The sequence below is a fragment of the Dermacentor albipictus genome, chromosome 3 (genome assembly GCF_038994185.2).
Source record: "Dermacentor albipictus isolate Rhodes 1998 colony chromosome 3, USDA_Dalb.pri_finalv2, whole genome shotgun sequence".
NCBI lineage: Eukaryota > Metazoa > Arthropoda > Arachnida > Ixodida > Ixodidae > Dermacentor > Dermacentor albipictus.
The window spans coordinates 149,923,721-149,938,359 of NC_091823.1; the positions used below are offsets into that span (position 1 = coordinate 149,923,721).

General features: G+C 44.5%; 1 protein-coding gene across 1 annotated transcript in view; it reads right to left on the minus strand.

The window, feature by feature from the left end:
- LOC139057620 (uncharacterized) overlaps positions 1 to 14,639 on the minus strand; it is a 54,781-nt gene that overhangs the window by 12,093 nt on the left and 28,049 nt on the right. The window contains exon 3 of the mRNA XM_070536169.1: positions 10,686 to 12,194. Within this exon, the coding sequence (XP_070392270.1) occupies positions 10,686 to 12,194 (1,509 nt within the window). The remainder of the gene's footprint in view (positions 1 to 10,685; positions 12,195 to 14,639) is intronic.

Below are 14,639 nucleotides of genomic sequence, written 5' to 3' on the forward strand. Positions count from 1 at the left end.
AAAATGCGTAGTTTGAGATGGTGCAGATTTAGAGAAGCTTCGATGCAAAATTTCCAGTTTTAAATATCAATGCATCTGTCAGGAAAGACTAGCAAAAGTTTATGCTCGATACCAAACCAGGAAAAAAAATATAGAAAAAAGTGCCGCCATGATCACTCGCTGGAATTGACTCGCGGCTTAAAGTGCGTGGCTCCTCGGGATAACCTGAGAGATTTGGGCACCGCCCATGGTGCACTGAAACATCCCAGAGGCAATACGTTTAGGATTAGCATCACATTCACTAACCACCAAGTGCACGTGTGCTTAGGAGCTATTTAAATGCTCTGACCAGCAGCTCCGACAATACTGCACAAAAAATAGCTTAGTTTTATCCAACATTCGTTAAAAGCATGCATTTGTTACATGGTTGATATTGGCAAGAAATATTCATTTTAGATTTGCTTCATCATATCCAATAATTGGCTGTATCTATTTTCGTTATAGTATCAAAGTTTGACAATACTACTCATTTATCACCAATATCGCCAAAGCGAAATTTCGTAGCAGTTGCCCTACAAAAGCTTGTCACTTAGTGTAATATGCACCACTCATAGCCCAGAGTTAAAATTTAACAATTGGTTGACCTTCAATACAACCAAAAAGGTAGTCGTCAATACTTCGAACATAGAACTCCAAGTAGGACAGAAGCTCACAAGAAGCTGTAGGCTTGACGTTAATAACAATGGTCAATGAAAGAATGACGCTGGAGCCAAGATTACAATAAAGGAATTTGTCGAAACGCTGCTCCAGCGATATTCCGTATTCAGCAACTGCTCACCTCTTCAATGCAGAACGACACATTACAGGAAGTTTGAACAATATGCAATTTCTTCAACTCACGATGTACCTCGTCACAAAAACGACATACCTGTTAGAAGGCACCTCACTTCTAAAAGCTACTTACCCCCACAAAAGCAGTACAACATGTTTCTGCAACCAGACATCACAGCACACCATTTACGAATGAGACCAAAACATGGCGAGTCACATACTGAAAGCACGAAGGCACCCAAATGATATGCAAGTCAATGTAACTGTATGTCCACAAGTTGTAGTTGTAAGATGTGAAATGGTTATGCAAGGCCACCCATGACAAAGATAGGTCCACCTATCGAAACACTGGCCAGTCTTTGTAAGGCACTTTATTCCTGTTTAACTTCTATACCATATTATACTGTAGAAAAGGTTGCAGATGAAAACTTGCACTGCAATATGTAAGGCGTGAGACTTCTATATCACTACGTGCAAAGCTTCCGCAGCATTTCCCACCATGTGTGAAACAGAGTATATGTTCACTTCTAGCCCAAGCTCTGATGCTTTCTACGAGGCTCTTTCTGCAGCATTGTCTGGGACAACCCAGACGGGCAACTTGTCTGCAATGTGCCAATATGCCCAGTTCTAAGCGAGATCTGGAAAGCATTGCGAAGCATACATCCTATTCACTTTATGAACACAATGAACGCTATTTAGAGTTGGGCACTGCAGCAAACTACAGAAGCGAACAATGTGGAATTTACCATGCAAAAGAAAGCTTATGACACACTGCAGCATAGCACAAGACATTAAAAAACATTTTGCATGGAGGAAGTGAGAAAGTAACAGAGAGATCATTCATTCTTACAGGGTGACAGGAGGCTATGATGGACGCCTCCTGGAACTCCTTTACCTCATGTTTGGTGCACAGAACACAGATTACAACCACAAACTTGCCCAGGCATTCTGGTTGCAAGTAACACAGAAATTAATAGTTAAATGGTTGTTCAGCACATTGGCACACACTACATTTTAATATAACCAAAGCCTTATATATACAGAGCCAAAAACTGAACTCTGCAAGTTTCGAGTACTTCTACTTCGCCAGAATGGCTTAAATGCAAGAAAATATATTGAAATCCATGACTTCACACTGACACACAGGCACCGGGATGCCACTGTAAAATTTAATAAATGCAAGTCCAGCCTTCATTTTCTCTCACGGTATTCAACACTTTACTGCGAAATTAGTGCAAGTAGAGTTCTGAAAGTACAATTTATTAGTTAACTGATTCAGTATTTCTCTTTAGTGTGCCTTTAACAATGACAACCTGGTGATGGTGTAACAGAAACAATGGACAGACAGAGGAAGCAGTGTCCTGAACCTTCAAATGCTGTCACTTCGAAAAAGAAATGTAGGACAGATCACAGTGAAGAAGAAGATGATATACCACTTTGCCTTTCTTCCCTCTTCAAGACCCAAGTCTGTTTATTGCCCAGTTTCATGCTGTTGAACAGTCAACAAGAACTCAAAAAAACATTCTGTTGCCATGGGGTACGCATCAAAATTATGTTCCTTGCAAACGAATAGAAAGTTGGGCGACTTGGTACGGTAACATGATCTTGGATTGTAATGCGAAGTGATACGGACACAGACCAGAAGCAGACAGGACGAGCGCTCGTCCTGTCTGCTTCTAGTCTGTGTCCGTGTCACTTTGCGCAACAATACAAAATCATGTTATGTTCCTTGCACCCATTGAGGAAACCAAATGAATGCAGTGCTCAATGACTAACAGGACCCCTTCCTCCCAATGCAACACAACACTGCATATCAAGAGGAAACTAATCACTGTCGCCAACATTCCCTATCCCTGGTAGCAGATAGGCACCTCAAAAGACAGCTGCCACAATAATTTTTCAGAAGATTGCAATAAAGGATTACAAAGCACATCTTAACAGTGTGCAGTCCTTAATAGCGATGTTCCTAAACAGAGAAATAGTTTCAGCCGATATCATTGCCCAGTACATGGAGAAAACATTCAGGTTCCATACCACGGCCCATTTTACAGACACCGCCATGTATGGGACGAAGAACAAGGGTGCAGTAGCAGTGGTATGCAACCGCTAAGGCCACGTTACCTCCACTGCCTCGACCCACCCCTGCATGATCAAGAAAGCCGAAGAGCTGGCCATCCGCATTAGCCATCTACAAAGGCCAACACGCAAACAAACCACTGACAATCCTCACGGATTCTCAGCAGGCTTGTCACAACTTCCTACAGGGATGAGTCGGAAGACCTGCTGCACAAGTCCTAGCCCAAATACTCAAGGAGGACCCCGGGGACATCACCACTCAAGCCATTATCTGGATACCGGGCCACACTGGCATCACAAAGAGCCGGGCCCTGTTGACTTCAGCCATCGTGAACTACCGCAGAGGGAGTCACTTGCAATGCCCACCACCCCATCAAAATCTAGACAGAGGATGCTGTTGCCTAGTGTAGGCTCCAAACAGGCACTTACACAAACCTACACCTATTACATCACATACACCCCACAGCCTACAAGGATGAAGACCGTGGTGCGGGACCACACCAACCCTATACCACATTACATGGGAGTGCACGCTACATAATATAGAACACCACAACACGAACATCACGAGGGAGCAATGGGAGGCACTGCTGTCCAGCTCAACCCTCGACGACCAGCTCAAGCTGATCCAAGCTGATCCAGATAGCTGACAAGATGGCAAGAGCCAGCGGAGCCCTGGACTAGAGGCCCTGACCATTAGCGATTATTCTGATTATTCGTTTAATAAAGTTTATCTATCTATAATTCGTCAGTTGTCATTGTGAATGGACTCTATCTGCAAAAACAGGCTGCTCACACCAACTGTCCGGCTGAAATGGGTTGTTGTGTGCCATTTTCATACACTGCTTTTGACATTTAGGCTTTGTGACACGGAGAAATCTGCCCAATGGCTATCATTTTACTCTTGTGTACTACAATGGATAAAAAAGTGGCGGTGCTCTCCAAAAGCTTAAAAGGAAGGGGAGCAACCTTTCCAGCAAAAGTCTGGCCTCCCAGCTGCAGGTACAGAATATTTGGCTTGGAGGAATCTGACAAAATACTTCCTGATGAGTTATGCAAGTTTGCTTGCTGTGCTCAAGAAGTGTTGCAGAGCCTATTTAAGATAATTCGATCAAGTAACGCTCCCTGTATATATAAAGTGCCAATTATAAACTATATCACAGATCCTTACCAATAGGGATAGTACAAATAACTGGACACTGTCCACTCTCTGCCCTGCATGAGAGGTAGAAAAAATGAGAAAGGACAGTGCAGTCATAGCGTGAATTTCCAGAAGCCAGAAAAGAGAAACATAAAACATAAAACAGTAACAGTGGTAATGGCTATTAGCTACAAATCTGCAGTGGAGCCGTGACAGAAAGGTCGGAACATGACAGAAAGGTTGCAGAAAGGGTCCTTTCAAACGAAAACGTTGAGTAGCAACCAAAACAGGAGCAGAAGCTGGTGCGACAAAGACTGACAAGCATGGTGATGTCACTACAGTGACAATGATGGCACAATGACTCTTGATAGTCTCAACCTTGCAGTTGGTGGGGATGAACAGTTCTTTTTCGATGATGTCTTCTACAAGAAATAAAAGACAAACACTACACTATGAGTATTAAAATAAAAACATTAATTGTAGGGTTTCTGGTGCTAAAACCACAATCAGATTATGACGCCGTAGTGGGGGGGGCTCTGGATCAATTTTGACCACCAGGTTTTTTTAATGTGTCCCCAAATGCATGGCACATGAGTGTTTTTGCATTCCACCCTTATCACAATGCAGCTGCTGGATAAAACCTCCGATATTTTGCTTTTCAGTTTTGTTAACAGTTATCACTGTAGAAAACATTTTCAAAAACATCTCATACGAGACTTGGATAGTGCCTTTACAACTTCTTCACCCACCACAGCATTCTTAGCTGGCGTATTCTTGTAAATTGCACAAGTCAAAACATACCAGCTTGGCTTTCCTATGTCTTGGGCCATGCTGGTGGCACAGGAAAAAACTTTAAAAGCTTGTCAAAGCAAATAAGCCAGCCTGGCCGCTTAATGGAAATTTGATTGCAACACCCTATATATAAGCTCTAAGCAATAAGACCAAGAGAGTTTAGCCATGATGGTTTCTGAAAAGCCGGTTTTTGCTCTGTTCAAGCCCACAGCATGGGTGGCATCAAAAATGATTCCCCACTCATTGCATGCTAATGCATTGTCATATAACAGCAGTAGGATTCATTGCCTGCCTTAGCACAGTAAAGCGACTGCATTAATATGACGGCAAGGTAACTGGCACAAAATTGCCTTAACACCCGTTTAGGCTAATGTCATTAGGTCCGACCATAACCAAAAATACTTTTTGCGTGTCAAGATGCTCCAAGCTTTGCTCAACACTCAGGCTACGTTCACACTTTGTGTCAAAGTGGGTGAAAGCAGAAAAAGACCACAGAAATCGCCCTGCTTTTCCGCCTAAGCGGATGGAAAACTAGGTAGCAAGCTGAATTGCTCTCAGACTGAAAAGCTAAATTTTGTTACAGATTGTTGGAAGCTGCATTGGCATGTAAACACAGAATATGGTGCCCAGAGTGTTAGTGGTGATGTTAGTGATGGTGTTATCGATGCAATGAAAAATTACTCTGTGCTATGCGATAAAACTCACAGCCTCTACTCTACAAGAACGCTTTCCACAAGAGCCAGATTTGGATGAACATTTCTGAGGAGGTGGGGATTAGCAAAAGGTGTAACAGCAAAATGTTGCCAAGTCCGAACTTCTCGTGCTTTTGCAGAGCCAGGCGAATCTATCACCATTTCTCTCGAGCACCCACTACTTAAGCTCTTCCTTGTGCATCTCCAGAAAAAAAAACAAAAAAAAACAGGCAAGTGGATTAAAACTATTTATTCATTGTTCAAATCTGTGGCCAAAGTTGGATGCAATACGTCTATACGAGGGGGTACTGAATGGTAATCGGAATTCCTTTTAAAAAGCTATGCAATTATTTTTTACAAAACAACCTTGACACCTTCAAAGTACTCTCCATTGCATTTCATACATTTGTCCAATCTGCAATTCCATTCTTTGAAATATTTTTCAAACTCATTTGTTTTGATGGCTGATAGCTGCTTTCTCATGTCTTCTTTCACCTCTTCTATGTCGCCAAATCAGATCTTTCGTGCTCTTCTTCATTCAAAGAAAAGAGAAAAAAGAACGGGCCACACGGAGCGCCAGGTCAGATAAGTAAGGGGCGTGGGGAAAGGGAGTCATGCTATTTTTCTCCAAAAACTGGTGCACCGAGATGGCTCTGCGAGCTGGTGCATTGTCGTGGTGGAAAAACCAGTCCCTCAACTTCAAAAAACCCGGCCTTTTTTGTTGCACACTGTTATGCAATCTGTTCAGTACTTTTAAATAAAAAGCTTGATTAACAGCCCGACTCGGTGGAACAAACTCTGAATGCACTATCCTCTTCACATTAAAAAAAAAACAAATGAGCATGGTCTTGATGTTCGGCTCCACTTGGCATGCTTTTTTTGGGTGAGGTGACAATTGTGTCGTACACTGGCTTGATTATGTTCGGTTTCTTGGGTCATACGAATAGCATCATGTCCCGTGAACAGTAACCTTGAAAAAAAAAAAGTCTGGATCGCATTGGAGTTGTTCTTTCAAAGCACGGCATACTTCCACTCAATCATCTTTTTGCTCGTCTGTCAAAACTCGAGGCACAAATTTTGCAGCGACCATTTTCATTCCCAAATCTTCCGCTACATTTCACTGTACCAAGCTCCAAGGTATGCCGGATAACTTCTCCAACTCTTCGGTGGTGCGCTGTCGGCCTTCAAGCACAAGTGCAGAAAATTTTTCGACATTTTATCCCTTCGTGAAGTTGACGGATGTTCAGGCCAAGGTTTGTCATGAATCGACATTTCCCTTTTTGAACCGAGAAAAGCACTCGTACACATCAGTTTTTCCAATAGCACCTTCCTTATAAGCAGTGTTGACCATGTCAGCAGTTTGTGTGGCATTTTTCCCAAGCAAGAAACAAAATTTCACAGCAACACACTCTTCACTTATATCAGCCACGAGAAAAAACAAAACGCAAAACTGATTTCCCGAAAAAAACTCACTGTACCCGAAGAAATTTTTCCTGGGAGAAGCCGCCAGGTGCAATGAACCTGAAACAAGTTGCGCTATGCTCAACCAGCGGAAGAAATGTGTACTACGATAGGTCCACCCAGTGCGGCACTACTCCGGTTTCTTTTGGATACCCCCTCTTAGATGACCAATGGATAAATGAATGAACTCACTGCTTGAAATGGCGTAGTGACAAGGATAACCTTGCGGACAAGTGCACTCACTGTAGGTAGTCTTGGCGAAAGCAGTGGCAAAACAAATGTGAACATCTTGGACACCTACGAAATAAATTTGTGCCCACTTTGGCGTTTTCGCTCTTTTCGCTTCCCAAGTGTGAACGAAGCCTTAGTGACAAGTCAAGAGCACAGGAAAGATTCATTAAGAACATTAACTACATTAAGAGTGCCCTTTAAGAAAGAAATACACCACCGATTGCGATACTTCCTGATGCAAAATTTGAGCACAGCTCGATACGTGTCTTCGTTTCCCGACATATTGGCTGGCGTGGACAATCGGTCTCGTGCGGCACGTTGCAAATGGAGTGAAGTGCGGTGCCACTGCCTCGCTAATCTGGAGATTGCGAGAGCCAGCGATGTGGGGCCAGCGCGGGCGTGACGCATGGGCGCAATTCACAGAAGCCTCTGCCAACAAAGCTCCCAAACAACGCGTGCTACTCTGGCATCATCTTGTAGCCACCGTCGCCGCATTACGCTTTTCTCACGCTTTCGCCATACCTTCCTCTCCTTTCCACCTCATAGTTCCACTGCACCCTCCTCTCCGCCTTCCTCCTCGCGTCTCTTCTCTCTTGCCACTTATTTCATCCCCCGCTACACGCTGCATTCACTTTCATATTTCGCTGTGCTCGTTCGCTCTGTTATACCGGGAACGCCGACGCTTGCCGGAGGAATTGTCGTTTAAGAGCTGTGCTCTAAAAATTAATTCTGGGGTTTACGTGCCAGAACCATGATCCGATTATGAGATAAGCCATAGTGGGGGCTCTGGATTAATTTTGACCGCTTAGGTTTCTCTCATTCATTACTGGCTGGCTTACAAGATGAGTGGGTGCAAACCCGCATGCACATGCTAATTGGCATAAACTGAAATGTGAGCAGGGAATAACAGACACCACCATCTATTAGATATAATTACATTATCAGGAGCACCCCTTACGAAGGGCACAAGTGAAAGAAAACAAGGGACACACTGATCACCGTTATGACCGGGGCAAGCAAAACTTACCAAATTTGCAATCCTAATAAGAGTAATTACATGTAAGTGTGACTTGTAATCACAACGTAACCAGTTTCTATGCATAAAGCACTGCCAAGTGTACACGTTGGTGCCAGAACTTGGCTACCATTACAAATTCAGGTGACCCAGGAAACAGAACACACTGAAGTCATATCGGAGTTGTTCATGTTTGATTTTACGCTGACAGTACATACTCGCTCAAACATGCATTCTGTTTGCTGCTACATTCTTGTCCAGCCACTGAATACCATGCAGTTACTGCAACAGCTGAATAGTGCACTCTAAAAAAAGTTTACACCCTTCAGGGCGTATCTTATCTTCAAATGATGGTTCTCATCTGTCTTAGTTTATTTTCGTTGAAGCTCTGCGCTCACTACTCTCCTGTAAAATATGCGATGTCATACTGATAATGCACATGCTGTTTGTGGCCTGAAAGCGTGCAGCATTACAGGAAAGGCATTCAGGATAGAGGACGATTATTTTTTGGGAACAAGATAAGCCTGAAAGGTGCTAACTTTTCTTAGGTTACTGTCCCAACCGTGTGTCCTACATAGTACCACAAAATTACTTTGCTCCTTCCTAGTTAGATTTCACAGGATGTGGTTCCCAAGCTCTGCATGTCAGTAGGAAGTAAAACAAAAACAACTTTCGCTAAAGCTTGTTCAGGCAACTAGGTATTGCTAGAGAATCATAGCAGAGACCTTTTTCCTGTATCTGTCTGAGAGTAATCACGAGAAAAACCAGATACAAGGACAAAAGATAATGTTGGTGACTGCATGCTCAAAGACCAAATAGGCAGTTCCACAAGCAAGGAGAAAGCAGAACAGAGAGCAGTGTTATGAAATGGTAAGCATTCACCACAGCCCCGCAGAAAATGGGACATCAGAAGTGAAATTTTCCTTTTATTAACAAACGTATGTGAAGTTCCATGCACTGCAAGCAAAGCCTCTGAATGGAAGGAATATTGTGTTCCTTATAGAACTTCAAATTCTTCTGTATGGCCTTGTAAATAGTAAATGCGATCAGAGCAATCGCAACGCCCTTCTAAGTAGCTAAATTGCAGTCATCATTTGCTGCCACGTTTTTAACTGCTGTTGTAAAAAGTAGCCCATCAGAGTATGCATTCTCCTCTGAAACTATTTAGAGCTAATAATGACACTGACTGGTAGTCAATAACAATATTGCAAGGGCAAGGTAACAGTTAATACCGGGTTGGTACACTCCCTCAAGCAAGCAGTGGATTTGGGAATGTCATCATGTCAGAATGCCCATCTGACACCGAGAACACGAAGCCCCACATTCTATAACAGAGTACGAATAATTAGTTTCACACATTATGTCAGGCACCCCACAAGTATTCCAGCTGGCTTCAATCTGATCAAGACAACTGCTACAGTAAGCGCACCAATCATATCCTGGTCCATGGTAGTCCAATCACGGAGCTGACAGTTACGCTGGTTGTGTCAAAATCCATGTTTCAAGAAGTCACAGATTATATAATAATATATCACAGGCTGAGACAAGGCTTATACAGCTTATTGTACTTGTACTGTGCCTGCCCAGTTGAGCAAAGCCAGGGCTGGGGGAAAATTTTAGTTAGAGAGTGGACGTCACCCAGATTTTGGTTGCTGTATATACAACAGCAAGTCACTGGCTCCACTGTTTGCATTGGTATTGGACAGGCATTGTATAAAATACAAAAAGATATGGGAGAGGCTACAGTCCTGCCTTTCCGATATATCACAGTCACCTTCCGTTAAGACAAACTACAAAGCATTACTTGCAGCAAAGGTAGTTTCGCAATTTCCCTCAACTGCAGTAACTGTCTGTGTGTGTGGGTGGAGAGTGAGGAGAGGGGCGGGCAAAGTACAACAGCGGCAACAGTAGCGGCAATAGGAATATCACACGTATTGCTGCAGTAGGGAAAGGTGGAAGTAAAGCACCTTAATGGTTCCAGTCCACACAAATACTCTTAGACATAATAATGGAACTGGTGTTTGCAATGACCTCAGCTTGCCACAGCAGAGCTAAGCAATTACCGGTAGTGAGAAAAAGCATATTATGAAAAGTAAAGGACCATCGCAGTCAAAGAGCACCTTTTCATCACATTGTGACAATGGCCCATACACCGCTGACACTACATCGAGCACTGAACTTCACTAAGATGACTGTCCCTTCCCACTTCATTTTCAAAGTAAATGGTCGCTCTTTTTCGACATTGCTTTTTGCAGAATCAAAAAGTGGCACAAAGCCTCAACCCACTGAGCCCACCTTCACTCGACTAGACTTTTTCATTCGGTTACGCATGTGCTAAATTTGCACAAAAGCAAGAGAAACACAGCAAAATCCTTAATCTTTGGTATCACTTCAGGGAGAACTGCCTTCGCGCAGGATGCAATACTTTGACCACGATGACATGAGGCTAAGTGCCGCAGACAGATACCTAGAGTGTCTTCCTATGTCTTCTGGGACAACTGGGCATGCAGACAACGAATTCATGAGATTGAGCTCCTCCTTCAGTTCTGCGATACACTGGTTGTCGGTTTGTTGCAGATCCTGGTCTCCCCACAGTGGGCGCGAAAGGCCAGCCTGTGGCTCTACTTCAGACACCCCGTGACCACCACCTGGCACAGCGTCATGGGGGAGCAGGAAAGCAGCACCTTCGAGTGCAGGTTGCGACAACACTTTGCACGCGTTGTTGCTGACCAGCGAGCTGTGGTCAGTGAAAGATGAAACCACCAGTCCATGCCCACTTGCTCCATATAAATCACCGTGAGGTGGTAAAATTCTGTAGCTGCCCGGTGGATACATCATGGGCTGAGCCCTCGCAACCAGATTTGCGGTCTGGGTCTCTGGCGACAGCGGCGAAACCATGAAAGTAGCTGGACGGTGCATGTAGTCAACTCTCGAGGCCTGTTTGACCTCGGCCACATCAGCTGTCGGTCGTGGAGATGATGAGGATGGTACATTAGGTGTCGCACTGATCACCACTGCAGATGAGGTGCCAGAAGCCACCATGTTCTTCTGCTGCTGATTTGCTCGCACGTTCCTGAGGTTTCCTGGCTTTCTTTCATAGACATGTTTCTGAAGGTGCAAATTCTGGTTTACCGAAGATGAAAGTGGGGGCACAAATGCATAGCCAAGCTCCGCCTCGGACAGGGTGCAATAACCCAACAAAGACGAACTGCTCACTGGGCTGCACACAGGCTTTGCTTGGTCTTTTGCCTTGCCTTTTGCCTTGCCTTTTGCCTTGCATTTCGAGGCCTGTTTTACTTTGGGTGCACTAGCATTGTGCAGCGGTGAAGGTGCTAAATGCGGCACCTCCTTTGGGATTGCGGATAAGGTTGAAGCAGCAGCTGCTTCCCGGACGGATGACACATGTGCTGTATCAAGCTTCTTTCCAGGAACAGAAGATGTGGAAGCAGCCACCACTGTTTGAGTAGGGAATGGAGATGCTGAACTGGGCTGCCCTCCTGGCACAGCTGACATGGAGACAGCAGCGGCAGCCGTTATCTTACGTTGCCGCGGCTTTCCTCTCATTTTCGTGTGCATACTCAGAGAACTGAGGCAGTGCTGCGGCTGTGGGTGGTCCTTCAAGTGGTCCTGGAGCAGGTAGGAGCGCGTAAATGTGTTTGGGCAGAGGTGGCACTGGTATGGTCGCTCGCCCGTGTGGCACATCAGGTGCCGCTCGAGGACGCTGTTGCGGCCAAACCTGCGCTGGCAGATGGGGCAGTGGTAGGGCCGGTCGCCACTGTACAACCGCTCGTGGCGCAGCTGGTCAGCATGGTCGACAAAGCAGCGGTGGCATACGCGACACTTGAATGGCCGCTCACCCGTGTGCCGGCGCTGGTGGCTGGTCAGGTCGACATGGAAGTAGAAGCTCTGGGGGCAGAGGTCGCACTGATGCTGACGCACGCCCTTGTGCCGGAGAAGGTGCCCCGTGAGAGTTTGCCTGCAGTGATGGAAGACACGGTGTGGCATTCTCAGCAATCGCTTCAGGGGATACAATCAACTTTCACAAGATTTTGCGTGCGTGTGTATATGACCAGCAATATTTCTGGTGCGGTGCCAAGCTCCCCACCTCGTCTGGTGCCATATAATGTGAAATCTTATGAAAAAGATTGTATCGTAAAACCATTATCACTTGAGAATAACACCTATGGTGCCAAGCACTGTCGCATTATAGTCATAACCTTTAGAGGCGAGGCAGCGAGATCGCAGCATTTAGACAGTGAAATGCAGATTGCCATTATTAGTTAAAATGGACCATATAAGTGCTGCAGAAAAGTATTTCTTATCTACAAGCTTTCTTTATTCTTTCTTATCTTGCAAAAAGGTTGGACCTGACTCATCTATGTGTCCATTACATTTGTCAATGGCAGTAACGAGCTGTGCACGTCAACTCTATTTTAATGTCCTGGTGAGTTCCTTCTATGGCTGATAGATGGCATACAGGCTATCCATTGTTTTTTTTTTTCATTCATGCTCTATAGCAGGGATTTCTGACCACGCAATGCCCAATTTGGTTTAGAAGTGTAGCTTCATGAAAACTGATCGCATAATTCGGAATATTTAATGCTGAATGAAAGCATCGAGTGTAGTGACAGTGTGTTCAATGAGGCAGACATTTTCAGCGAGTTATATGTCACCAACAGTGATGAAAGTTTTTAAACAGCCCAGTGGCAGACAAAGATGGATGAATGCCTCCGACGGTGTCTCTGTTTTATGTTTATGGGATATCTTGCTTTTTAATATAAGACGTTTTCAGGAGCCAGTTTTGGTTTCACTTCCCAGGAAGTGTCGTGATGCAGAAGGTGGTCACGTGGGAGCAGGCCATCGTGTTTTGGCACTCGCTCCAGCTTCATCGGTCGCCTGCTACGCTGTTACACACAGCTGAGTCACGGCTAACATCATCTTAGGTGACTGAGTAAGCCGAAGAGAGTGCCTAATTAATTAATTAATTTAGTTACTCCATTCTGTTACTTGCCAGCTTTCTTTCTAGGATTTCAAGGCACAGAACCCTCACTTATTGCAAAAAATATATACATAATTTCGCTGGTAATGTGAAACAGTGACTAGATAGCTGGCAAAATGTACTGTGCACTAGGCATTACAATGCTTTGTGCGGTGTTTGCTGGAGCAATCGTTCACAGCTGCATGCTTGCAATCTCCTTTCGAGAAGTAAACAAAGTGGGAGTCACAGTCACTCAACGAAACTGCTCTTCCCAGTGCTCCAAATGGGAAAAAGTGAGGAAAATGAAAATCCAAAAATGCCACAATAGTAGTTCAAAAAAATAAGGTGACGATGATAACCAAATGCTCATGCCTGCACGCTCTCACACAGCATCACTTGGAAGCCATTACCTCCTGGAACAAGAGTTAGCTCAGGCTTACAAGCGTCACTCATCGATAGTGCACCACTGTTGGCGCTTCACCGATGTTTCCCAGACTTCAATGTTTCTTTTTTCATTTACCTTCTTGTCAACTTTCACATTTTTCCTCCCCGTTATTTACGTCCTCAACATTCAAATAAAAACTTGAAAACAACTGAAATACTTCTATAGGCAGCCACATGTACACAGCAAAACCTTAATCTGATGCCAGTTGCCGTGTTCCACTGTCTAAGGCTATCAGTAGTGGAACAGCCATTTGACCTCTCGGAGCAGATCTTGGCACACGAAAAGAGCCGATTCGACAAAGCGATAAGCCCCTTTGGCACAGTGTCCAACATAAATTTGTGCACCAAATGGTGTCAACATTACCGGAATAAATAATAAATATAAACGTCATAGAACAAGGACGTGCAGTAATACCCTATATCCAAAGGATGTTCACGATTAAACTGAAGTTACAGTGAGGACGTCCAGAGATTTCTTTACTTTCAATGGACAGAGTCTCTCTTGCATAACTGTGCATTGGGTCACGTGAAAGCTTCTTTGAATGACAACAACGGGATGTATCCTTTCAATCATGCAGGCTTGAAAAGAAGGTCCCCACCAATAGAAAATTATTGGCCAGCCGTTGCTAACCTCCCTGTCTTTCTCTCTCTTTCTCCTCCTCCTTCTAGCCAACGGCTGAGGATGCGCATTACAAGTTATAGCACCGTCACTGCCTATGCTAAACGATGTGGGAATGAACACCACCGAAGCTGCTTTTTTATTTGACAGCCTAATTACGAGAGCTCAACATCACAGTGGTACTATGAATACAGAGCTGCCCCACAAATGGCACAGACAAGACCGCACAGCAACAGAGCATTGTAACCTCCGCCAGAGAGAGACACAACAAAAGAGCAAAAGCAGCAAATGGAGAACTGATGGCATCAGCAGCGTCAGCTGTGTAAGTGGGCTACGATCACTCGATCCCCCTCAATGACGACGATGATACTGATAGCATG